General features: G+C 39.2%; 3 protein-coding genes and 1 long non-coding RNA gene across 6 annotated transcripts in view; 2 read left to right on the top strand and 2 right to left on the bottom strand.

The window, feature by feature from the left end:
• LOC127010694 (uncharacterized) lies at positions 1-839 on the bottom strand. The gene is made up of 2 exons (XR_007763412.1): positions 614-839; positions 1-559 (listed from the first exon to the last, which is right to left on the bottom strand). It is a non-coding gene; the product is annotated as an uncharacterized LOC127010694 (long non-coding RNA).
• Positions 840-4,084: 3,245 nt separating this feature from the next.
• On the top strand, positions 4,085-4,454 carry LOC108033854 (uncharacterized). The gene has a single exon (XM_017108494.3). It carries the CDS (start codon positions 4,144-4,146, stop codon positions 4,429-4,431), a length of 288 nt encoding a protein of 95 aa, XP_016963983.1. The 5' UTR covers positions 4,085-4,143; the 3' UTR covers positions 4,432-4,454.
• Positions 4,455-11,737: 7,283 nt separating this feature from the next.
• LOC108034716 (polypeptide N-acetylgalactosaminyltransferase 2) overlaps positions 11,738-26,815 on the bottom strand; it is a 33,364-nt gene continuing 18,286 nt past the window's right edge. For all 3 annotated transcript variants that reach the window (XM_044094185.1, XM_017109660.2, XM_044094184.1), the window contains exons 3-8: positions 16,564-16,830; positions 16,000-16,211; positions 15,765-15,931; positions 14,850-15,537; positions 14,256-14,428; positions 11,738-13,145 (exon numbers count right to left, since the gene is read on the bottom strand). In XM_044094185.1, coding sequence (XP_043950120.1) covers positions 12,844-13,145; positions 14,256-14,428; positions 14,850-15,537; positions 15,765-15,931; positions 16,000-16,211; positions 16,564-16,830 — 1,809 coding nt within the window. In that variant the 3' untranslated portion in view covers positions 11,738-12,843. The remainder of the gene's footprint in view (positions 13,146-14,255; positions 14,429-14,849; positions 15,538-15,764; positions 15,932-15,999; positions 16,212-16,563; positions 16,831-26,815) is intronic.
• On the top strand, positions 19,789-20,391 carry LOC108034705 (uncharacterized). The gene has a single exon (XM_017109648.3). The coding sequence runs from the start codon at positions 19,890-19,892 to the stop codon at positions 20,319-20,321; it is 432 nt and encodes a 143-aa protein (XP_016965137.1). The 5' UTR covers positions 19,789-19,889; the 3' UTR covers positions 20,322-20,391.

Genomic DNA, 26,815 nt, shown 5'->3' with positions numbered 1-26,815 from the left:
TGTTGTGGAGACATAAATTTATTTTAATATTGGAAGTACAACTGGCTTCTCTAGGTTTTTCACGTTGTTTATGCTTCGTATGTTTAACAGTTCATAAAAATATTATTTTATATACTAAGAGGTATAAAAAGGAATCCTTAAAGTAAAAACGAAGTACTTTATATCTCCCCGATTGACATAAAACAGCTCATTGTGTGGACATCAAGTTGCATATCTCTGTCTGTGCTTTTCTCGTTTCTTTATAACCCTTTTAGGTTTAACAATTTTTCCACACCAGACGGTGCCGCTGAACATGGGTGCAATACCCCCACTTTTAAGTCCTCACATGGCCCACTTGCACTCCGCGCAGAAAACCAACTTGCATGAGCTTAGTCAGCGCTTACACGCAAAAATCGCACACATCAGGCAGTCATGGAATACCATATATGGCTATATGTGTATATTCTTCTCTGTGCATATATGTTATTTTTTCCAAATTCAACGAGGCATGCAAAATGCCACCGAAATGAAATGCGCAAACAACAATGGCGGAACAGGAGCAACAACTAGTTTGCCTTGACTACGGCTTTAGTTTTAAATTATTCTGCGCAATTTTATTTCGGTCCGGCCATACCTTTCCAAGAGGTGTTAATCAAACGGGCGGTATGTCCCACATGATAAATGTCCGGAGAGGAAAATACCTTGTGGGTGGTGGTGGTGGTGGTCACATCCCTAGGGCTTCTCTTCTCACGTTTTCGCCCCTAAAACTATGGCATTTTCAAATTTTGTGTTATATTACTCAGGTCAAAAGGGGCAACATTTTGCCTGTTTGCTTTTCTTTTCAAGTATTTTAAAATTGAAAATTGAGTTTAGAAATGAAAACAAATAGCTATGAAAAGCTTGGCTAAACTACTTAGTTATATTTGTATTTTAATTTATATTTTAACGTTAATGTATAGCATGTATGTATATGTATATGTTTTACACTATTTGCCAATTCTGAAATGAAGTTAACGATATTTCCTGTGACTTAAATTTAATTTTTATAATTTATTATTTTTATAAAGATTTTTAAAAATTTCCCAATTTAATAATTCTTAATGATAAAATTTAAATGCATAGCTTATTGAATTTCTCACCTCAATTCCCCATACTATTCAGTTTTGAGTGTTCAAGGAAACTCTGAATTAATGAATCACTTACGAAATACTTCTGGAGAATTAATTACACTGTCAATGCTTTAATTTCCATTGAATTTCCTTCATCGGCCGTTGAGCTAGTTCCCCGAATCGCACTCGAATGCCCGCCGTATTATGAGTTCCGGCTTGGCCTTGTTTTGCGGTTAAGTCCCTATGCCACATGCCCCGAAAAGTATGCCACGTTGTTGCCGTTGCAAATGGCGCTTTTTACGCTTTTTTGCTGCCTGCATTTTATGGCCCTGCTGCAGTGTGTGTGTGAGTATCTGTGAGTGCGTCTGTGTGTGTGTGCGAGCGAGTAATTGTTACATGCATTCAAGTTGACTTGCTGCGGTTTATCTGCATTGTAGCCCCCTCTTCCGTTCCCCTGCCCATACACATTGGGAATTTAGTGCCACGACAATGCCATATTATTAGTTATCCTTTCCCAGGCCCCTGCCGCAGAACCCCCCTGCCACGCCCCTTGTGAAACCGAGTTGTGCATAATAAATTAACCGCATGGCCGGTTCGAGTCTTGCTCATTAAAGCGCATTTGTATTTAGTTGTGCATAAAACATTAAGCGAAAATGAGCCAACGTGACCAGAACGAAGCTCGTGTCCTTCCGAAATGCACATATGTGTGCGTGTACTTGCCTGGGTGTGCGTGCGTGTGCGTAATTACACGTGTATCCTGGCTGCCCACTCGAAACAAATTCATTTCCATTCATATTTATACGGCAAAGTGAGAAAGATTACCATCGAACGTGGCATTCGACCCGCTCTCGGGGAATCCCCTGTAATTATGTGATTAAAACGCTCTCGGCCCGTGGTCCTCGTATTGATTTTAAATTGAATAAACTTGTAGTTAAGCAGAACGACCTTTCACTGCACTCACATCAATGAGCGGCTTGTGTTTTGGGGCTGGGAATTTGACAGAATGGAATCGAAATGGTCGGGAATTTGCTTGGAAATTTAAGCAGGCTAATTATGAGATACTTTATGTAGCAGCTACAAATAAGGTGGCCTACTTAGGGTCCTAAATATGTATATATTTTGTTAATAGTGAATGTAAAATTAGTATGTAAAATTAGTTTTAAGGCATAAAATATATAAAATTTGTAATCCAAACTACTAATTAACATTGTAATGTAAAGATTGCATTACTAGAATATTATAGGAAATAAATTAATCATTTTATTATATAAAAATAAAAATAAAACCTTTTCCTATTATTTAAAAAATATCCTTTCCCCATTCTACCGTAATAATCCCCTCACATATCACTGTCCCGAATTCCACAATAACCATAAACATAACTTATCTCCTATTTGTGTATTCCATTCACAGCAGAACAACCCTCCTTATAGGAAAGGAAATCCTAAAATGTCATGATAAACTTTATTACTCGAGTCCGTAGTAATATATGAATGAAAATGCTATTTATTTGCTAAATACCAGAGGGTGGGCGCATGACCTTAGAGAGCCACACATTTTTTTCCGCTCCGTCACATTTGCTTAGGCATTCAGTGGGAAAAACAATTTAAACTTTCATTACAGTCAACACATTCAGTCCTCCTTCTTGGCCCTCACCCACATTTGGCCACTTGAGCGACACCCATTCATAAATACGAGAGTCTTTCGAGAAGTGCGAGTGGGGTAATTTTCCAGCTGCTTCACATCCTTGAGCTCGACTTCTTGGAGGGGGGTTCCGGTCGCCTTCTTTCATCCTTTTGTGAATTTTTCATACCCTTTTGAATGGGTTTTACAGAAATAGCACAGAGTTAGCAAGGGAAAATAAGTAAATGTATCTCCAAGTTGGCTCAGATACATCTAAGGCTGTCAAAACAGCTCTTGAAAAATGAAAAGGTTTAAGGGTGGCTACAAATTGCAAAAGAATTTTATTTGATATAAAATAAAAGCATTTAGTGTATTTAGAAATCCAGTAAACTTGTATAGCCCTCCTTCCAACGCCTTGTGTGAAATTTGCAGGATTTTTGTGGCATCTTCGGTAGTTGTAGTGGTGCTGAGTAATTTCCAGCCACATCTGTGGGTGGCCCTTGCGTTTCCGCTTCCCTTACACCCTTCATCGACTTCCGCTTCCGCTCCTTGGCACTCCCTCTTATCATTATTGCTCATCAAGCGTTTCTAATGAAGTCGTAAAAATTGAAAACTTTCAAAGCATGTGAGTGTGTCCTTTATCTCCTTTCTCCTCCCCACGACAGCCATGTCCTTTTTGTGGCGTTGCGGCTTATGTGTTTTGCTTTATTGCCTTCGCCTTATTTTTGTACTGTTTTCCCGCCCGTCATTTTAGCCGGGCCTTTTTTTATGTCTATGCCGCCATTAAATGTTTATTTTTCTGCGGTTTTTTCAACGCTTTCCTTTGGATCTTGTTGTATGTTTTCCGTATTTGTTGTGCAAACTCACATAATCAGCTTTAAGCTCTCTATGCCTGCAGCTTTATGGGCTGGCACACGCCGGCAAATATTTGCCAGCAAACTCGGTTTGTTTGTTCGGTCTCGACCGCTCTCGATTTAATGCTAATTTGGTGTTTTAGCCTCGTAAATAATTACAACTGCCCATGGACATGAACATTAGCCCCAGGAATTGTTATTTTTAGGCTTTGAAATACTAAAATATTTCTGTTGGCTTCAGGTGTCAATTTGCATTTCAATAATGTGTTATTTTGCAGTGGGAAAATAAGGGTCTATTTAATTTTAATCAGCTTTTTGTTAGCATTTATTAAAACTCCTCATTTGGGGTTTTAAATAATCGTTAAATATATATTTATTTTTAAAGATGTTTATTTTTAAAATAAAAAATTATCTTACCTTATGGCTAAAACTATAAAATTCAAATTCCTTTTAAATTATTTTTGAGATGCATGTTATAATTTAATTTTTATAGGATTTAATTTACATTTCTAAAGCATTTATTGTCAAGTTAAGGTTGAAAATTCTCTAAATTTATACATTTAGACAGTCCAAATTTTATGTTTCTTTCTTCTTTTAAAATGGTGTGCCGCTTCAATCCATTTTATATTGGGCCCACGCCCCCTAGCTGCTGCACGGACCTAAAACCCGAATGCGACTGCCCACCGTGCTCACCAGATACAGGGTATCAGGAGCCTCGACCCGTGCACGAGGAGTGCAACAAGGGTGTCTCCAAAAAAGAAACCAAGGAGAGCAAGTGCAATCCACCCTGCATAGAAGCCCCCAAGAAGGAAAAGAAGGAAAAGTCTAAGAAGTCCGAAAAAACAGATAGCAAAAACAATAAATAAAATTACTTTTTAATAGAAATGTACCATAACATTTTCAGCTCTTTCCTGAAAACATAAAAAATTGAATTATGGTGGATACGAATGAACGAACTCCATAAACTTGGCTTGTCAAAATTCAATTACATACAGCTCATCCATACAAACATGAACACATTTATGCACAATATCAAATCAAAGTCAACCACAAATATTTTTCAAATTTAATTTTCAAGAAAAAGGCAAGAACACGAAGAAACGGCCATAAAAACTCAATAAAAGGCAATAAAATCCGTGTATAGAAGAATATGGCAGGGCAGACAGACTACAAACAATTTGTTCAAGCTAACGTTTTCTCTGCGAAGGAATTTTCCTTCTTCATCTTTATTTTCCCGGTCTGTCCGCCTCACCACGTCCTTTGGATCCTTGAGGCCCACTAATTTCCTTTGCCACCCACTTTCCAAGGAGCTGGAAACCGGGAGGAGGGCTTGTAATTGATTTCATTAAATCATTTGCCAAGCGAAGGAGAACGCAAATTGTTAGACAATAGGAAATTACTGAATTACAGCCCGTTTTTCACAACTCCTTTTTCCATTTTCAACATGGAAAATCAGCTATGACAACGTGCCTTACAAGTTATGCCATGTGTAGCAGACTCTGCTTATTTTTCGATTTCCCATTTGCATTTGCTCAGTTATTGGCTGCAGGCTACTCAGTCATAAACATATTTCTTTGCCAATTTCCGTTGCAAAATGCAAAATGGAGATATTGATATTCAGGGCTTACTGCCTTAGTTAAGTGATGTTTATCCAGTCCTGGGGTAATGAATTGGTAAACTATTATTTATTTTGTATTGACATAGAATACTTCTTAGCTACTTTAAATATGGTTGTTTTTTTCTTGTTGTGTGTTGGCTCATTAAATTTTTTCAAAAACAAAAAAGGTGTCTAAAAGTATGCACTAAATTTAAAAATATTGTATATCGGAAATGTTGATATCGTAGCATACTTTTAGGCACATTTGAAGGGAATGGTGGTTGACTTTTCAATGTTTAAAGAGTTTTTCAAGCTTTATAAATCTTATAACGTTTGTTTTTCCCTCCTTTTAGGAATTTTGTTCTTATTTAACCCGCTTATATTCAGATTCCTTAAATTTGTGTTCTCGTTTCGTAGCTCATGTGTCACCGACATTGTTATCCTTTCGCTCGGTGGCTTATTCCCGTCGCTTCGCAAATGGAATACGTATATTTCTTTCGCCGTCTTTGGAATCTCAGCAGCATCTCCAAAAAGCCGAAGCAAGCTACTTCTACTTCTTACCCTCAAACCACTTGGCCATATCCCTTTGTCCCCTTTGGCGTCGTCTTGGCCATTATATATGCAAGCCGATGCAAGTGCTGGCTGGGTATTCATTTATCATTGACGCTGACTTTTATGCAAGCCATAACTTTGGGGTGCGTCTGGGGCGGACATTGATTTGACTGCCGGATCGGAGGTCTTGAATTCCGGTTTTGATTGGCCCGGATTGATGGATCCGGCGAGTTTGCTCTGCCCCCTCCTCTTCCCCTTTCATTTACATTAATTAGCCTGGTAATTGGCATCAGGTGTCGTTTTTGTTGCCGCCTTTTCCCATTGTTGATCCCTGAACTCGACTTGTATTTACTGGCAATTGCGGCTAACGATTTATTTGCATACAATCATGCGATTCGATTCTGCTTGCGGTGCTGAACTCAAGGGGCTTGCCCTAGTGTTTGCTCTCCAAGTAGCTAATTAGTTGAGCAAATTTTCCATTGCATTGCTTGATTGTGAAAGCGGGAGCGAAAGAGGGGACTTTACGGTCCAAGGGTTATGGTTTATGGCTTGCTGAGGGCTTTCAATCAATAAATGTGTTTGTAATTGAATCAGCTTCGTTAGTTCTAGGAGGATGTTCAGAATTTCATGTTGTCTCTAAATTTAATTACAAATTCTGTCTTCAATATGTAATTAATTTAATTACTAATGGTACGAGAATGCACAATCTAGTTGTAAATGTTTCAGTGAGGGATACTCGTACCTCTTGATTCACACAATTCCTAAAAATTAATGAGGTTACAGATGCACTTAGGATTTTACAAAATTTATAAAAATGGCTAAAACTATGCAACAATGTATATGAAACACAAAAATCTATTCCCAAAAAATGTTTATTTTATCTTTGCATACTTTTAGACGCCACTTTAATAATATATACAAAATTTGGGTATTTTCCTAAGTAATTGGGCTTTTCAGCTGCCATAATTTTTATTTGTTTACCAGAGACAACTGTTGATTTAGACGCACCCCCAATCGGGAAATCGTTTTATTGTCCCCATAACTTATGCATATGGCAGCCAGCATGGAAGATGGGCAAATAAAATAAAATATTAAATGCCACTATAAATTTGCCCAGCTCCAACTATAAATAGCTGTCGGGCCACTTGAAGCAACACTCGCAAATTATGTATGGCCTTCGGCGGGCGTTCAGTGGGTGGAGGTGGTGGGTGAAGGGAGTTGATGGGTGGTGGGTCGCGCTGCTGTGGCAGCTGTGGTCCGCAACCAAGGACAAACATTTTTGGTAGTGGCTGTTATTCGTGCTCGTGCGTGTGTTAATGCCAACACGTCGCGCTGTGTTTGCGTCTTCATGCTTTCCAATTAAGTTGGGGAGATAAAACAAAAGCCGGAACAAAGGTGGAAAGCCACGGGGAAAGTAAAGTTTCCCATGCTCCGCAATTCCGGCTTTGTCTGTTGTCCTTTGCCATTTGTTGCCTGTCAAAACAACTTTAGTTTGGGCCCCATCATCTTGGCCCGAATGACTAGGGGAAAACTGCTGCCTGCTTTTGGGCGCATTCCGAGTAGTTAACTCTCGGAGATTGCGAATGCGAAATGGAAATCGATTGAATGGCAGCCTGTGTCGTCCGGCATTGATACCATACCACATGCACACATAATTAAGCAGCTTATGTCAGAGATTGTTAATCATGGCTAAGAATGACTGAAAGCCAGCCAAAGTTTAGCTGTAACATTGACTATAAATTGCGGGAGCTCGAGCTCTCGGCAGCCATCATAAATAAGAGAAACACAAAATTGCGTTTCTGGTAAACTAACAAGGATTCACATTTACATGAAACGATGGGTGCATTTTACGAAATAAGTACTTACTATGTCTATTATATCAAATTAAAACAGAGCATTAATACCTTTCAACTACTTTTTTTTTTGGACTAGAATTGAAAAAGCTCGAATATGTTTTGGATTTCACTCAACTTACTTTCCATGTATTTTATTTTATAGTATTTTTAGGTTTTTCAAATAATTTCCTTTTAGTCTCAATCCCCTCTTAATAATAGTAAGCATACATAACTATTTTCCGCCCAATTCATTCACAATAAATCCAGTCCTCTAGATAATTTTCTCATTCTCAGAAAGGTCCACTCTCAATTATCTCACATATATAACATAGTCAACCACTCACTTAACTTAATTATGGGAAAAATATTGTTTTTCCGCAACCTACGCACTCGTTTAATGCCCATTTAATACTAATGAATTATGCTTATCGGGGGAAAATATGGTTTTTATGAGATTTTTTTGGTTCATGAGTTTTTGACCTTGGGGATTCGATGGTGTTAAACAGGCCAAAGTGAAAAGTAATTGATGTACTTAAAAATTAAGTACTCGAACAAATGTATCAAATGTTTTTTCGCCATAACATTTAATCATCAGACAAGCAAAAGTTCAATCAATCATGAAGAGCACAATAATGCCATTTTATTGTAATTTGACTTCTGATGGGCCATACTCAATGAGCAAATAAAAGAACCAAATTAAGCTAAGCGGATTTAGATATCGATTACCAACTCGTACCCATACAAAGGGGGAGTGAACATGAAATGGAATTCAGAAGGAAGACGGATTGTTTTCTGTCGCGACAGTTTGCAAACTGTTTGTGCAAATTTAAATAATAAGCTGATTTATGTGTTGATTTTCTTTGCCCTATGCATTAGGGAAAATAAATGGAATTTCTAACAAATATTTATTGATGTACTAAATGCTTCGATTGAGATTTGGTATCCTTAAGATATTTTTTTAATACTTTGAAGTATTAAAGTTCACTGGCGTCTACCACCTAGTTGAGTACTGTTTAAAGAAATTCTTTAGTTGTTAAGGCTTAACCTTTAAAAATTCTAGAGCATTTTGTGGTCGCCTATTGAATTTTTTCTTATTCTTATTGTTAAACTCTTACAATTCCCTGATGTCAAGAGCGCTGACTTAGTAATCCGCTTATGTGTGCAAATTTGGTGCGAGCATTGAATAATCATTCACGCCGACAACAGCCAACAATAACAAATAAGTCATTTGCATTATTTCCACGGATGAAAAGGAGGATTAGGAAAAGTCCTGTTTATTTTGAAAAATAAATTGAATTTTGGAGGCAGTAAAGTTGAAGGAAATAATTGATTGGCTAAGCGGAAAATTTAAAACAAGTTGTTTCTTGATGGAAAAAATGAGATATAATTTCAAACTTTATTTAAACATTATATAAACATTAATTAATATTTAATAACAATAACACTTATCGTCGTTATGCACTCCACTTCCGAACGTGTTGGTAATTATGTTTCCGGCGACAATCTGGAAGCGACAGCCTCGTTACTAAGTCCGGACCATGTGCATGAGGTGAACAACATAAGACCCTAAAATGATTAATGCACGAACTCGGTAGGAAGTAAAGAAATACATCAAACAACTGAAAAAATCAGGAGGTACCCTTCCAGGCTTTAGTTTAGTTAGTTTAAAATAGAATTCGACCACTGCTTCTACTCAGAATCCGGTACCAACTCCTTTTTAAGAATTTATAAAGCTTAAGAGAACCTTTTTTTCTGTTTTGAATCGTATAAGAAACCCATTCAGGGTTGTTATAAAAAGTATATCAGTATCTCCTTGTATTTTACCATGTCATATGTAGGAGCATAAAAGGCAGGGCAGTTTGACAACCCCTTTCCCATTTGTCCAGCCCTTTTGTGAGGGCTTGTAAGCCTGCGAACCCGTGTTGCAAAATGTCAGCTGATTATCAGAGGAGGGCCGATAGGGAAGGTACTATACAGATATGTGCTCGTCGGTTATTAACACGCCACGTAGACCGACAATGACGTAAGGCCGACGACGTAACGAAGCAAACACAAATACAAGTACCTTATCCCAGGACCATCAGGACCTCAGGTTATGCGAGTGTGTGGAAGTGGCAGATCCTGTTGGGCAAACCCGCGACTGAGCGAACTTCCGACACCCAGCAGGCGGGGAAAAGCGGAACGAACTTTCCACGGAAAAGCCACCGGAGAGGAGTATTAGCAGAAAGTGGTAATTAAACCAGTTAGGCAACTAATAGAAGGGACAGTGGGTAAAGCGGTTGGGCGCAAAGTTGGGTAACTACTTCAGGGTAATTGAAAAAATAATTGCCACTGTATTGGGGCATCGCTACGTGGGGTAGTAAATAAAGAGTCGATAGAATTACGTAACTACTTTGCTATAACGTTTAAAAGAACGATATTACAAATAATAAATATAAAATGTTGCAATTTGAATATATTTATAAAAACAAAAATCATCTGAAACTAATTATTTAATTTCTAATATATAATAATATAATATTGTAATATATCTGAAAAATGCAATTTAAAAGATAACACGAGAACGTCTTAACAAATCCTTTAATTAATTGTACTAGCAATGTTAATTTCAAAACATCTTCATTTATAATATACCTGAAATTTGTAGTATTTTTGGCAATTTAATTCGTAGTGCACAATTAAAAATAAAATGAAGATATATGTAAGATAAAAATATATATAAAGCACAATGTGCCTTAATTTTAATGCTATATATATTAACTAACTTGCCTAATAACCCCCTTAGTACCCTCTGTTTCTTGAGACCGGGCAAAAGTTGATGCCCCGTGATAAAACTGCGGAAGTGGAAAAAATGCCGATAGCATCTGCTTGGGGGCAGAGCAGCGGGCAAAGAAACCGAAACGGTCTGCAGAGGAAGCTGCCGAGTGCTGGCCCGGCTCAGCCCAGTCAGTTGGGGCCCACTCTCGTCCAGGAGCTGGCTTTTTGCGTATGCCTGACACACGCGGTCTTAAATAAGGAAGCCGGCTGAATGGGAAAAACTGTTATTCACCTGTCTACCCACGAACAAGGACCACAAGACCCGCCTCAACAATTTCCCGGCATATGTGGCAGGGTCTGGGGGTTTTACATGACGGTAAGATGGAAGACATAAACGATTTGGCTGACTTTTCGGGGGCTGGGGCTTAACCTTGTCGACTGCATTGCGAGGAGCATCTGAGCCCGGCTGTCGAGCTCAGCTTCCGCTGCGAGGCTGCTCGCAAGGAAATCGGTTTGTCTTCCGGCAGCGACATCCTTTCACTCCTGCAGTTCTATGATTTCCAGCAAGTCAACAAAAAGGTTGGCAAAGGTGCGCCTTGCTCGGGCTAACGAGCTGAATGGAATATCACCAGGTCGGGGAATGTTCCTTGGCATGCAGAGGTATGACAAACGACATAAAGGGCGGGACATGTCATGTATACATGACTACGAGGAGGAAGTAGGGGGATACTTACCTTTTGAAGCCATAAAATGGTTTTAGGGACTAAGAAAAATAAAACTTGTTTAATAATATTTTTTTGGTATTTTGATCTTACTTATTAAACATTGCCCTGTCCCTTCTGCATTTCTTACAATAAATCTCTCAAATAGCAAATCCATTAAAAATTTCATCAAGCCTTTCCCCCAAATATTTTCCAGAGCATGCTGCGACCCCAAACAATTTGGCTTATCTTCTCGGAAATCGCTAGAGAAGATGACACTTTATTTTATGTTATTCTTTATGCAGGGCATGTTTACCTCATGGCAGAACCTTCGCCACACCCCCAAAACTTTCTCTGCTTTGAAATAGAAAAAAAAGCTTTTGCCCTGGTTTAAAATGTCTTGCGATTTCAGCATTGCTGTGTCATATTTTAAGCTCGACAAAATTAGCGCAACGAACTCGCCCATAAGTATGCTCATATATATTTTCTTCGTGCTTACGTGTCGTATGCGTAATGTGCCAAGTTCTCGTCTTGCGAGCTGCGTTTTTCTAGACGTGCCCTGGCAGGCATTTCGGAGTTGAAAGTTAAGTCGTTTAACCTACATGTGAGCCCCCAGTACTAAGCCAGATTTGGTGTCAGCTGTGCCCCATTTGCCAACTTCCCACAGCTTGCAAGCAATTACATTAAGCATACGCAGTGTTGGCCCCCGCGAAGGAAAACGCTCTTTGGCTTTGTGTTTTAAAATGTTTCCATTTATTGTTTCCTTTGTAGTTGCCTCTCTAGTTGGTTTAAATTAAAATTCACTTTGAATCCTTCATTTTTTTGTTGGGTGTACAAACAATACAAACATATACAATATTTGGTTTGTTTTCCCCTATTTAGTTCAAATCATTCGCGCTTTGCCAGCCTTTCAAATAAAAATACATTTATGTGAAAAAATATGCTCACAATTCAAATCGGTTGTCTGTCTGCGATAAAAAGCAAATAAATTTCCCTTTGAAAACTTTAAATGATTTATGCATCTGGAATAACAACCAATTGATGGTGAAACACAAGAGGCAATTTAGTTTTTCCGCTTTGCCTATAATATTTAAATATTCCATACATTTAATCGGAATGTTTACTCGTTTTTTTTGGCCTTCGATAAACATTCAAATAATATTTCTTTCTCAATATATACACATACGTATTTCATAGAGTTGTCAATGATTTTTAAATGATTTCACTTAGGTGTATAATTAGAACTAATGATAACATTTCATGTTTTATTTTAAGTACAAGGTTGAGAAGACTCTGAGCTTGGGTAACTAGGATTATTCGAAACGGACCATATGTGGGTACTAATTTGTGGCATTTCGTATAGATCTTAATTGACTTTAATGAATGTGTGTGCTGTGTGAGAATGCAAATCAGTTAGAGTTTACGTGTTTTTTTTATCAGCTGCCAAAGGTTATATACTTTTAGGTATTATTCCATTTTCATATAGTTTTTATACATATACAAAAAATTAATCAGTCTAAGTACATTTTTTGCATGCCCTTTAAGTTGGTTTTTTGCTGTTTAGATAACCCCCCGGGAGCAGTTGATTTCATTGGTAAACTAAGGTTGAACTTATACCATATATATGCAGTTAATATATACTCGTATATATAGAATGTGGGTTTTGAGTGTTTTCCGTTCAGCAACAAATCAACATGGATAAATCATTACAAGTACACAGTACAGTACACATACAATCCGCATCGCGTTAGGTAGGCTTCCTCCCATCAACTTGCACAATATCACGACCGATCTGCATTATCCTCCGCTAGTTTACTCGAAACCAAGACCTCTTCCTCACGCGAACTTTCCGAAGGACCAGCGTTGCGTTCCCAGGGCCGAGTTGCAGTGCTGGGCACTCACTCCCTGCAGGGATTGGTCCCTGGAGTCCAGGCACACGTTGATCTTGTAGTGCCGCACCAGACCGCCCTCCCGCATGATCCAGCGCTGGTTCTCCGAGTCGTCGCAGGCCTTCAGGACCACCTGGGAGCCCCGCGCGAAGGTCACCAGGGTCAGGCAGAGGTCGTCGTGCTTGATTTCGCCGCGCTTCGAGAAGGCCCACTCCTGATTGCCGCCCGTGTTGTGGCAAGGGAAGATACCTAAGCAGATTATGGCAGAGAAATAAAAAGATATAACATTTAAATTTTTTTTTTTTTTTTTTTTTTTTTTTTTTAATTAATATCTTTATTTAATATAATCCAGGAACAGATCTAATTAAAGCCTTTAACCTAAATGTTTTCTTAAGTAAATAATCTCTTAATTATAAATTATAATTAGTTTTCAACTTGGTATATAGGAGTAGATCAAATTACGACTAGTTTCAAGTAAATAATATATTCATATTAGTCTCTTAGGAGCAGCCCAAAATGTCTTCTTTTGAGCCTGCGAATTGGGATAGCCCCCTGTAATCTCCGGGCTAGACGATTACGGTGGGCAGTTAGACGGTCGTTGTACCTGCTTGAGAAGAACGATATTTGGTCTTCAACAAGACTCAGGTTTAGGTCATTAACATTTAAATAAAAATAAGTAGATAAATGAGGTATTTCAAAATGTGTGAAAAAGTTTGCAACAAAATATTCTTAATCCCAAAGTTATATAATTTTTTCCCTGCGTACTCGTAATAACTTTTATAAGTGTTTTTATAGAACCCAGTGATAACGAGCCGTACCATAGGTACGCCATAACTAGGTATACAAAGCGCAATTTAAAACCAAAACCAGAAAAAGTGTCTAAAAGTATGCAACAATATAATTTGAGTCAGAAAGACCTTATCTCTTTTTTTTCGGTAGACATGTTTTGAAGACATTTTGGGCTGCTCCTAAGAGACTAATATGAATATATTATTTACTTGAAACTAGTCGTAATTTGATCTACTCCTATATACCAAGTTGAAAACTAATTATAATTTATAATTAAGAGATTATTTACTTAAGAAAACATTTAGGTTAAAGGCTTTAATTAGATCTGTTCCTGGATTATATTAAATAAAGATGTTAATTAAATAAAAAAAGACATGTTTTGAGTAGACCTCATTAATTTTGAAAGACCTTATCTCTTAATACAAAAGGAAAGCGTTGTTTTTTTCACTGCATACTTTTAAACATCTTTGTAAGTCTTTTCATAAGACCGAGATGTATTTATTTATCTAATTTCCTTCTATACCCGCATTATTAAAACCGTAGTAGCAATATGGTGCGTCATGTACTCACCCACAGTGCCGTCGATTAAGTGGCCCATCGTGTCCAAGCACTCCGTGCCATCCTGTCGGAATTGGCCAACCTCCTGTGGATCGGGGGCCTGCAGGTCGGGATAGACATTCTCCAGATACCATTTGAAAGGCTTGCAATGCAATTTCTCCTTCAAAGCCAGACGGTCATCAATGCTAAGCGAGGGAAAGGTACAGGAGGAAAAAAGTACGAAAACAATGTGAAATAAATAACTTGGCTAAAGTATGTTGTGCACGAGAAGCTTGCATATAAATGCCAGAAATTTAGAAAAAGAGAAATTCTTGTAAATGGCAGAAATTTAGAAAAAGAGAAATTCTTTAAAAGAAAATGTATTTAAAAAATCGCACATAATGGCAATTTTTAATGTTATGATGCTTTCTATGATGCCTTTAAGTGACCAGTTATGTTATACCTAATTTATTTCCTTATTATTTATAATCTAAAATTTAAAATTGATTTTAAGACCCAATCCCCAGCCTTATAAAAAGGAAACTTGTGTACTTCTTAAAAAATAAAATAACCCTTAATTTTTCTTGCATTTCTTTGAAAATGTTTGATTTTTCTCAGTGTACTCACTTGCCGAAGGGAATGTTCTTAGCCAAGGGCACGGCGTTGTAGTAATGCTGCTTGTAGTCATCCATCCAAACCTCCGCCGCACGTCGCGTGTTCCTGGCGAAGACGTTGCCACTGCCTCCGGGGAAGGTGTACGGATGCCGTTTGCGGAAGACGTGACCCACGCGGCTGCAGGGGATGATTTCCAGGCTGCCACCGCACTGCCACACGCGGAACGAGATCTCCAGATTCTCGCCGCCCCACACGTCCATCTTCATGTCGTACTTGCCCAGCTTGTTGAAGTAGGCCTTGTCGATGACGAACAGCCCGCCGGCAATCATTGGTGTGCGGATAGCAGTGGTGGGGTCATTGTGGCGCATCGCCCGCTCCGAGGGACTGAGGTACTCCCACTTGAAGATCAGATTCCAATCGAAGCCACCTCGCAAATCGGCCGAGGCTCCAATGTACTGGAAGTTGTCCATGCTGATCACATCGATGACGGGACACACTACTCGCGTGGGATCCTCGCGAACGCGTTCCAGGAGTGGTTCCAGCCACATCTCGTTGCACTCCACATGGCTGTCGAGGAAGGTCAGGACACTACTGACCGCCGCATCCGCACCTTTAACCCTTGACCTCACCAGACCCTCGCGCTTGTCATTGCGAATGACCCGCACCTTGTCGATCTTCGCCAGCTCCAAGCCATCCTCAGCTAAAAGATGCGTAAAAATATATTTTAAATAATTTAAGTCAACGTCTGACTTCAAAATGTTCCAAATGTTACTTAAGGTGTCTAAAAGTATGCAACGATATATTTTAATCTCAAAAGAACAATATAAGTCGACTGTCCTTCATTTACTGCATACTTTTGGGCACCCAAAATAAGGTAAGAAGGCATTTCAAAATGATTTCTGCGGAAACCTAGATAAAAGCACTTACGATGATCACTGTAGTCATCTACCAGGACGATTTCGCGTATCAAGTGCTCGGGACTGCGATTCAGGACACTCACAATGGTTCGCAGCAAGGTGGATCTCGCCTCGTTGTGGAAGGTTATGATGACACTCGTCTCGGGCAGATCTTCGCGGTATTTCTTGGTCCGGCACCTAGATTGGTAACACATTCTCGAAATTCAAAAATATTCCAGTCTAAAATGTATTCCTTGAAAACCTACATGGGATTTCTGGTGTCGGGTATGTCCCTATTGCTGGGCAGGGCATCGCTGGCCTCCTGATTGAATCGATTTCTGATGTAGGGATCTTCGCCATTTCGCAGGGCTCCCGCTCGAATGTATCCCGCCTCATTAAAGTACTCCACCTCGGTGCCCCGACCACTGGGAGCCACTGGTAAACGCCCACCAGGTCCTCCGGTCCCTCCACTGAGACCCTGAAAATTGTTGATTAAGAACTTTAACTCTGGTCCTCGGACTTAAATATTTTTAATATTTTAAAGTAACTAAAAAATGTGTATTTTTTAAGAAATAGTTTTAGACTAAAATAGATAAATATAAATCCTCTGTATCCCACATTTTATAAAAAGCCATACATCAAACTAATTGTGAGTATATTTCAAGGACCTTCAAAAGTCATTACTTGCAATATGACTATAAGATTTCCTTATGCATTTCTGTTTTCTTTTTAAATACATATATATTTTGTAATTTTCAAACCCAAGCATTTCAGGTTATTTTGCTGGTATCTTGAAAATTCGAATTAAATTCCATCTCTCTAACCCCTACCTGTGATGTCTCCTCCAGAGCCACTATTCCATTCAGCTTGAGGCCGTGGACCGCATTGCGCTCGAAGTCCTTTACCGACCCGATTAGGATGACATTGCCGCCGGGATCGTCGGCCCCGCTGCCAGCTGCTCCTGCCGCTGCTCCCGCTCCTCCGCCAGCTGGCGCCCACTGGCGGGCGGTGGAGGCTGCGGCCGCCGAGGAGGAGTCGTCCTGGTACTGCTGCATGGCGGTGGCCACCTCACGTAGCCGCAGCGCTCGGTTTTCCACCTAAAAGGACACAAGGTCCACGAGGGGAGACAAGTGTTTTAATTTATTTCTTTAATCTGCGCCACATTGGCGACGTTGACGGCCGTTCGGGGCAATAACTCAACTCAACTGGGAGCAATTCCCCTACACTAGGAGAAATGCAGAATAAGATATTCATATTTGTTGGTTCCTTTAGGTCCAACATATTTTATAAATTTATTTTTATCCATTAAAAAATATGGATTTAATATATTTTATATATATTTTATTACTACTGGTAAACTATTTTAATACAAGTTCTCTTAAATATATTTTTTTTTATATTTTATTATTGAAATATTTTTAAGTGCACGGAGGGAACGGAAAGGCTTGGGGTTTCGTGCAGGTTTATGGCAAAGTTTAACCAAAGTTTGAGCTCGCAACACAACAGAACAAAACAGAGCCAAAAGCAAAGCATCGGGAACAGTTTTCGTGTTTGCCCCAAGATTAATAATCTATAAATTGCAAATGTTGCCAGGAAGCGGGAAACAAAAGCCCAGGCCACCACCACGACCCAGTTTTAACAATGTCCAAGATTTCCCGGCGACAATTTTGCTGAAATAACACGGAAAACCTTTTAGGAGCAGCAGGCCTGAAACATTTGCTACCACTGCCAAAACTAAGAAAGTCTTTAAAAATATCTCAGTGGCTCAAACGGAAAATGCATTAATAATTAGGGAAGAAGTGAGCACTTTAAGTTCCTCAGTCTTTTAAATATCAAAGCTTAGTATATATATTTTTTTTTTGCATTGACTTTTATACAAAACCTCGCACTTAAGTAAATCACAAAGCCCAGACCTGACAACTAACGATAAGCAAACAAGAACAATAAACAATGTGTCTGGTTCTTTTAAAAATACAGACAAGGCAGGGACAACAATGTCACACAGCAGACACCGAAATAACCTTGAGACCCAGCCCTTTGGCACTCATCCCAAGAAAACTTAATAAAATTGATGGCAGGCCTTAGTCGAGGACATTTTAAGTAAATAATTTACAAGTGCAAACACGCTGAGGCACGAAATATCTCAAATCGAAGAGCTGTCGGGTGAAATCTTGCATATCAAATTGCGCTACGCATAAGAGGGCATAAAAATACATTATGGGGTGGCTTAGTGTTAAAAACGCCTTTGAAATTTCTGCTAAATAGCAACATGTTTCAGGCCAAACCATTGAAACGGGCCAGACCCACAAAGGAAAACGGCGTTCCACTTAAAATTAAAATCACGCATACGCAGCGTGCAACACAAAGTGCCAAAGTCAGCTGAAAAGGCTGAAAAAGAAATCGCTTTCAATACGTTTGCCACACATAAATCAGCGTTAGGAGAGCCCCCGATAAAAGGCTCCCGACAAAACTCTTGACAAATAGATTCAACGCAAAAGGGCAATTAATAATCGACTTGGCCCATGGAACCCGAATCCTCTTTCAGGACCTGCGAAATTGGGTCACTGTTTAGCGGAGTGAAATGATTCATTTGTCAATTTAGTTGGGTCAGTTAGCCAGCCAAGTGGGGGTGAAAGAGCCCTCAAGTAGCTCTCCATTCTGAGATGTAGCAGATGTTGAATACGTTTTTGGTCCATTGATTAAGTTGGCCTTGGGAGGGAAATCAGTTGAAAGCCCTTTCAATATGGGTATCCCAATAGATTTTGTAAGATAAGTATTATTTATATATTCTTGGGTATATATAAATTTATAAATTTAGTACATTTTCCATATTATAATAAACATTTGAAATATATATACCAAAACCTTTACAATTCACATTTTATTGGACATTGTTAAATATTTCAAGTGTTCTCAGAACTTGGGTTCAAGGTATATTAGTTTCATCCACCATTTCAAAACCCCCCACAGCGATTTCAGATTCAAAGCAGTCTCAGTTTCATATCGCAAACACCTCAGGGTTAGTTGGAAAATCAAACTGCGACCCGAACCCCTTCATAAGCAAACCGGATTACGCATACGTAGTGTAAACAGCTCGAACTAAGCCCGTAACCCGGGGGCCAAGGGAAGTGCATTGTGGCAGGACCCCATTCATTGCGGTTGATTTCGAATTTCAATGGCATCCTAATTAGTTCCATTGTTTAAAGTGGAAACTGCGGACGTTGATTGGCCAAACTCCCATCCTTTAGCACTTAACAACATTGGTTGGCCAGTGCAAATTAATCACCATTCCGACTCAATTTTCCGAGCTATTTTTAAGCCAAGATGGTGGCCGATAAAAGTGCAAACTTTCCTCTCCACTTGCAAATTTATTTGTCCTTTGGTTGCGGCCAATTCCCCTTGCAAAGCGTATCTATTTATGGAAATCCTCGGGAGAGTAATGACGGAAAAATTATGCGACTGACGTCAGGGGAAAGATGAAACTTTTGCCGCCCACCCGAAAGTTCAAAGTCAAGACTCCGAATCATCCACTTGGCGCTCATCAAATTCTAGTTTTGCTCGGACTTGTCATTTACTTTTGGCCAAAAACTATCATCAACTCTGGCGTCAAGGAAAACGAGAGCAACAAGTTTGTCTTTATTTTTGGTCATCTCTGGGTTTAACGCTCGAGTTCAATGTTTGCAGCCAAATAAAGTTGGAATAGCCAGCAGAAAAACGAATTGTTTTGAATTGAGTTCAGAGCCATTTGCTCTGGCATTGATTGTTTTTTTGTTGGAGTCGCAGAGAAAATATGGAAATTTCGATAAGATTTTTATGGCGCTATGGCAGAGGTCGTCTTTATTCTGCCGTTTTTATGATTTGTGAGCAGAGCGAAAATAATAAACAACAGAAAGCCAACTCAATTAAACAGTCATAACAAGCAAAAGCTCAAGAGGATGAAATTAATGGGTTTTTACTAGGATTATAAGGACTTTGTTTGTCTCCTTTCGTGCTGTTAATTTATTTGAGTACTAAAAACACTTCTTCAAACCCAAGCTGAGCCTGGCAGGCCCTGAAAAATAAATCTATCTGGTTTAAGCTGAATCTCTCACAACCTAACAGATCGTAAGACTTTACAAAAATACTTTCAAAATTGAAAAGCCGATACCATTTTGCAATGGCCCACAATTTGATCACTGAGCAAGACCAGGAGGACCTTTCCCCCAAATCGGGATTCTCCACCGGTTCGGTCATCAATGAGATCATCTCCAAGTCCCTGACAACCGAGGATCTGCCTTCGGCCAAGCAGCCCTCATCTCACATCTCCTTTCGAACTCTGGCCAGAATGGTTATGATTCTAAACGCAAACCTCAAGAAGGCAAATAGGGCAGGGGATGTGGACTACTGGCGCAATCTCGCCGAGACCCTTGGGGAGTCCAATGAGCGCTATAAGCGGGTCATCGACATGCAGCGCAAGAGGATCGACACCCTGGAGCAGGACCTGCGCAACCTGGTCAACCTGGCCCGCGAGACCCAGCTGTTGCTGGCCGAGATCGGAGCCGAGAAGAGGGCCAGCCAGGAACTTGGTCACGGCGAGCACGCCGACTAGATTTTACATCATTTCTACTTTCGAACTTCCTTTCAAATCTTTCATAAACCATTGTTAATTCCAGTTGTGAGATGGTTGTTTTTTTGTAATATTTTAAGGAAAGGAGAGGTGTCTCTGGGGTATAATGTTAAAAACCTATTTTAAAAAATCCTGTAGGCCCATTTTACAAGAAAAATAATATAATGAAAAAAAGATATTTTATTTTATAACATATAATATAATATTACAATGCTTTTGGTTTATAAAGAGAATCACCAAAAACTAAGGGTATATTTTAAGGTATTTTTTTTATTTATTTGAAGTTATATATATATATTTTTTCTTATAAATAAACATTCTAGAAAATTCGACATGTTTTTTACCATTATTTTATGGGTATCATCAAAAAAAGTTATTTCTGAGAACCTTCTCTCAGTTTAAATTTTCTAATTAGTCACAACTTCCCGAGTTTCCCTATTTTCCTCACTGCCATTTTCCTGCCACAATTTTAATTTGCTCCCTCAATCCGAACGTGCATGGGCTTCTCCCCCTGATTCACTCAACCTTAACCATTATTTGGTTTTATTTCGCTGTCTGTTTGTGGAGCGGAGATTTCTTTAATCTCGATTGGGGGCTTCGTGCTTTTACCACTTCTCCATGCTCTGGCTCTGAGTCTGACTCCGAACGTGTGCAGTCTTCCAGCTGAATGATTTTCACATCGAAAGAGCTCCTAACTGCATAATTTAGTAATTGGAACGTATCAAATTTAGTTTTCACCCATACAAGAAATGCGAAGAAACGAAGAAGCCAGCCGAAACTTTATCACTTATTGCAATCTGTTTCGGTTTTTCCGTTTCTGCATTAAAAATGAGAGAGGTTATATCTTTGCTTTTCTTGTTTTTTGGTGGAACGCCACACCCGAAATGGGCCACCTCGAAAAGCTCGAGAGAACAACAGAATTCAATTAAAAGTCTATGCACGCCATTCGAAGCCAAAAATATTGACAAATGCTCCTCCTGCCGACGGGACGGCTGAAAAACAGCCTAAACAATGCGCCCATTGAACTCGAACCCTGATAAAAATTGTTTATGCCACATGTCATGGGCCCAGAAATCTTGTTATTCAGCTTGTTGGCCAGACATTTTGGCCCTCTCGCAACGCACAGCCAGTGCGGCAAAAGTTTGGTTGACCAGAAGGGGTTTCACATTTCGTTGGAATAATCAAACATGTTTTCCCAGAAAGTTTCATTGAATATCTAATACTTCGGCAGCATTTCAATGCTCAATAATATTAGCTCAAAATTGATTGGTATGTTAAGTACATTCAGTGTCTATGAAAATGTTTAAGATACATTTTAATTACATACAAATAAGGGGTATAAAGTGTTTTAGAATACTTTTATAAAAATTTGGCTTTTAAATGTCATTAAATATTACAAAATATATCAATATTTTCTTTTTCATTAATTACTTAAAGTACATGAGTTGGCAATATATAGTAAAAGAAATTCAGCTTTCGACAGTTTCACTCTTAGGCTCTTCCTATTTTTCATTATTTAACCACTTTGCGGCAACTTCACTCACGCTTTTAATGATTGATTATAAAACCCAGGTCTATGGTTAATTTCCTGAAGCACCGCAAAGAAAGAAGATTTCTATCTACTTTTAATGACATTTCGTGGGCCAAAACCAAACAAGAGTTTAATGTCAACACGAAAATGGCAGACAAAGCCGAAACTGGCGATGAGTCGATGGCTAGACAAAGTGGAAAACCGAGAAGAGTGCTCAGGCAACGAGCTGTGAAAGCGGCTCGAATCCTCTTGGCAAACAGAAGCATAATTATCTGTTATGTTTGGCCAACACCGGCGATGGATTGACCCAACAAGTTAATGGGAAAACTCACATGTGCCCCCACCCACACACCCCTCGATTTTCCGCACACACACCCCCGATTTTCCCCGACTTCCCCTGACTTCCCTCGATTTCCCTGTTGATGGACGATTGTGTGATGTGGTGGCAACTGCAGTTGCGTTATGCAACTCTTCTGTGGCATGGAAATTGTGTGCCACGCTGCCATGCCAACCGAATTGCGGCCGCATCAGCAGCAGCAACAATTGCAAATTGTTTTGGTAGCAAAATTTGTGTGGCATCTTCGTTGTCTCCACGGCTTTTTTGTTTTTAGTTCCTCATGACAGCAGCTGCAGTTCGTCTCTCGTCTTGCAAAACTCAATTAAATATATATAGTTATTTGGTTTTTGCCCCGGCTTTGATCTTCCTTTCTATTTCTGCTAAGGTCAGGCCGTAAATCACTCAGCAAAACGATTTTTATTGAGACTATTCGAAGGGGATGGAATATTATGTGGTTCCCAATCAAGGGGAGATGGCTTTGATTCATTTTAACCATCTTCTTTTGCAATATACCCTATATTTTTATGGGTAGTGTTATTGCAAACTTATGACATTGGAATAGAAAAATCTATCACTACCACCATTTTTTCCTACCATTTTAAATTATATTATGGTACCAAAATGAAGCTCCTCTTCAGTTTTGGGATAAAGCAAGTATTATTTAATACATCTTCATTATTTTTAGCACCACTTTTGGTGTGTTCCAATTATAACTAACCCTTAGACAAGTGAGTTTTAGCTGCGAGGTCCGAGATCCACATTTGTGGAGCCCCCACAAACATCTGCGGAGCCGCCCGCCTCTGGAGCATCATTTGCAGTTAGTGGTCCGTGCAGATGAAGCTGCAATAAATTGCAAGTTGCAGCCGGCGGCAGCTGTTGCATGTTTGAGGTTTTGGGCCTGTTTGTGTGTGCTTGCGGATGTTTTGCGTCCAAATTGCCACTGTGAGTGACTTTGCCTAACTGCCTAGCATAAAGCCTCAAGACAAGGCGCTTCTGTTCCCCGATTTGCGACAGAAGATCTCTCCATGAAATATATTGAAGTGCCGTGCATAAATTTGTGGTCTGCTGAGGCGATAAGTGTGGTTGTGGATCTCTAGCCACGCCTCAGAGCTTAACCTTTGACTTTCCGAAAGAAAGAAGAAAATCAATTAAGGCCAACTTGGAAATTAGCCCGAGAAATTCACGCCTTACATCCATTAACGCACTTTATAATCAACTGGTGGCCCCGAATGTGGGTCATCCATTAAAGCGGACTTGAACCGAAGTCGTATAGACGACCATTACAAATTGTGGATATTGCTCTTTTCCTTTGCTTTTCCTATTATGTCAGTTTCTATCTGTCTCTGTTTGATTGTTTTCCATTTGGTCTGGCTGTGAATGGGTGACTCATGCAGGGGCATGTTGCCTTTTCAATGACTAAGCACAAATAGGAGTCCAGCAGCTGGTAACGCCCTCGAAAAAAATGGAAAAAAGAAGATCTACAGATGGGCACAGTGAGATTTCTATAATTTAAATGTATATTAAATATGTAAAAGCTTTGACACCATTTTGGGAATCAATACAAGATTCTGGTCAGCTAAGGTACAGCTTAATAGGGCCAAGATATGTGGTAGGAATGGATTTGGCTTACATAAAAATAATAATTAAAATATTTAATTAATTAAAATATTTGATTTATTTAATTAAAATATTTATTTACAGCAATTACTAGATTTTAATGTAGCATACATATAAAGGTTTCTAAAAGTGTGCAACAAAATATAGCTTGTTTTGTTTTCAGCGAAGAACACTTTTTATTGCATACTCTTAGGCTCCCAATCTCAGCGGTTTTAATTATTAGTAAAAGAAAGAAAATTATAAATTTTATTTATAATATATTTTCAAAATGATATACTTTCTTGTATTTTATTTTAGGCCCTTATAGCACAGTGTGCGATTGGCGAGGCCGGCACATGTCATCAGTCAGGCTAGAGTGAGCTCATGGTCTGGGATATACAATCGCATGCAAAGAGATACATTCGAGACAGTTCAACAATCAGTTGATGGATGCACTGTTTGCAGAGGGTCGCCGGGGAGGACAAATTGCCAGAAGCTGGCGACAATCGGAGCAAAAACCCACATGGATATAGATAGAAAATAGAGATGACCACTGTGGAGTCATATTAACGAGGAGAATTTTATCTCGCTTCTGGTTATATTGCCATTTATTTTTTTTCATTCAAATAGAAACTATTCGCTTCGGGTGAAACTAATTCGAAATGCAGATGACCTCAAAACCATCGGTCTCGGTCACTGCGGTCTTTATTTATTTGCACTCGAAATTGCTGTTCATTCATTTCAGTTGGCAACGTTTTAATTAGTTTATTAGCAACATCAATGCGGCTAAATATTTAACCGCATTTCAATAAATGCGCCAATAACGATAATCAAGCGGATTAAACATTTAAACTGCCGCATTGCAGGTCTATTGTGAAAGAGATTTATTGGCCAATCGGTGTGCGATAATTTATCATTTCTCAAACACAGGGGTCAATCGAATCATTTATGCTTTTTATTTTTAAAAGCTTGTTGTGGGGAAAGCACATTAACATATAATTAAATGATTAAGTAAATTGCAGCAGATGCAGATTTAATTTAATTTATTGGGCAGTCGAAGACAAATGTTTACACGGCGACAAGATCAACCCAAAAGCAAAAGCAATCAGTGCCAAATGTTCGACGTTTGCCCTTTCCTCCCCGAACTCAAACAAAACCACACAAAAGTCAAACAATAAAAACCAACATCTACGACTTTTGGCCATATAAAAAAGGAGAAGCAAGCCCGAAGAAACGCGGAGGTGAATGCCACTGCTTAAGTGGCTGAAAATGTCCGAAAATCGCGAGGAAAAAAATTTAGAGGGGCCTGGAAAGAAAACCCCATTGGGCGGTTTTGGTATTCAGCTGGCTGCGAGGAGATAAAATAAAAAACGAACGGAATACGAACCGTTTTGCCCGACAATTGGAGACAGTATTACATGCATTTGAATTGTCTTCGGTCGGACTTTCTCGACTGGTTCAATTGTCTGCATTTGCCGTTGGAACCCGATACTTTCACTTGCCCGGCTCGGAAACCGCATTTAAATGATCATCTTTAAATTGACATTTAAATTTATTTTGATCATGAGTCACGAAAGAAGGGGTCTCGCTGGGATTAAAATGTCAAAGTGGTTTTTGAGCTCGTTTTGGGCAGCGAGAAAGCCGATAATTGATTGTGTAGTAAATTGACAACTCAGGGTACAAAGATTTGAAAACGGTTTCTTAAGTAATATAAATTAATATTTAAATATCAAGGAAATTATAGTTGAATTAAGAAAATATTGAAGATCATTTCTTAAACCTAAGTAAAATGGTTTTAATATATAAAGCATATTAAATATTGTAAATTTATTATTATAAGGTATATTTAAGGTATGCATTTTAAGGTATTTAATTAGATTATCTGAAGGTCATATCACACTTTATACCACTAAAATGGGTCATTAGCTGACCCACATCAAGGCAGCATCCATCGCACCCACCATTCCCACGCCCCTCTCTCGTTTTTTCGGTGTTTCCCAACTTTGGCATCTGCCCATTATTAAATAATAATTATTTAATACCCGTATAAAAAGCCTTACAATTATGCTTGTGTTGATGCTCTTGGCCATGTTTGTTTGTGTAATCGCCGGCGAGTAGCACTTAGCCAAAGTGTTGGCTTTGTTTTCCTTTTCGGCGGCTGGTGGGCGCCACTGGACTCCCTCATCATGTGAGCTGTTAACTGGTTGTTACTTGGGCTGCAGGTCTTCTCCTCATAATGAACTTGAACTTTATGACGCAAAACACGTTAAGTTGACGTACCAAAGTGACGAGTGTTGGGCAAACACAGTCTCCCCTCGCATTTATGCTTATTTTTGTAACATTACTTTTGAGACGAGCCTGGTTTAAGTGTTGTTAGGTCATTGGAAATACTGTATATGAGGTTTGCGTGTCAGTTGGCCAAGCCAAGTGGGTAAAGGTTAAACATTTGGGCTTTAAACATTTGGCTTATGGTCTGCGATCAAGACCTCGTGGCTCGGGACCCAATTCCTTTTCGTCTTGAACATATGAACTTTTCTATTGATAGTTCGGTGCCATTATCCGAACTTCCACAAAAGAAATCACTTCCCTGGCCGCATTTATCATTGTTGTGCCGTTTCGGGGTTTCTGCTGCTGGCCGCAATAGGAAGCAGTCCAAACAAGTTGTAAAATAACAATAAAAATCAGCCAATCGAAATTGAAAGTGGCCCAGAGGCAACTACCAAAAGTATTGGCGATAGCGATGACTGCGTGACTGGTTTTGCAGGCGAAGAAAGAAGTCTTTTGACACACAAGCATGCTTTAGAAATGGTCCAATTTAAAAGGGTATATTTCTAGGTACTTATATAACTAATCACTGTTTATGAATAGTGGACTGTATTATGGTTTTTATTATAGTTTTATGCATTTATTTTCACTATTTAGCGGGTTTACAATACTTTAAGCGGGGTTGCTATCAGCGAGCGGTTGCGGTTAATATCAACAAGCGAATGCCGCCGGCTTGCAAATCGTGCA

Source organism: Drosophila biarmipes, chromosome 2L (genome assembly GCF_025231255.1).
Source record: "Drosophila biarmipes strain raj3 chromosome 2L, RU_DBia_V1.1, whole genome shotgun sequence".
Lineage (NCBI taxonomy): Eukaryota > Metazoa > Arthropoda > Insecta > Diptera > Drosophilidae > Drosophila > Drosophila biarmipes.
This window is presented reverse-complemented; position numbering and strand designations above follow the sequence as displayed.

Coding starts and splice junctions, on each gene's coding strand:
- LOC108033854 (XM_017108494.3), top strand. CDS start 4,144: ATGTTTCTTTCTTCTTTTAAAATGGTGTGCCGCTTCAATCCATTTTAT.
- LOC108034705 (XM_017109648.3), top strand. CDS start 19,890: ATGGCCCACAATTTGATCACTGAGCAAGACCAGGAGGACCTTTCCCCC.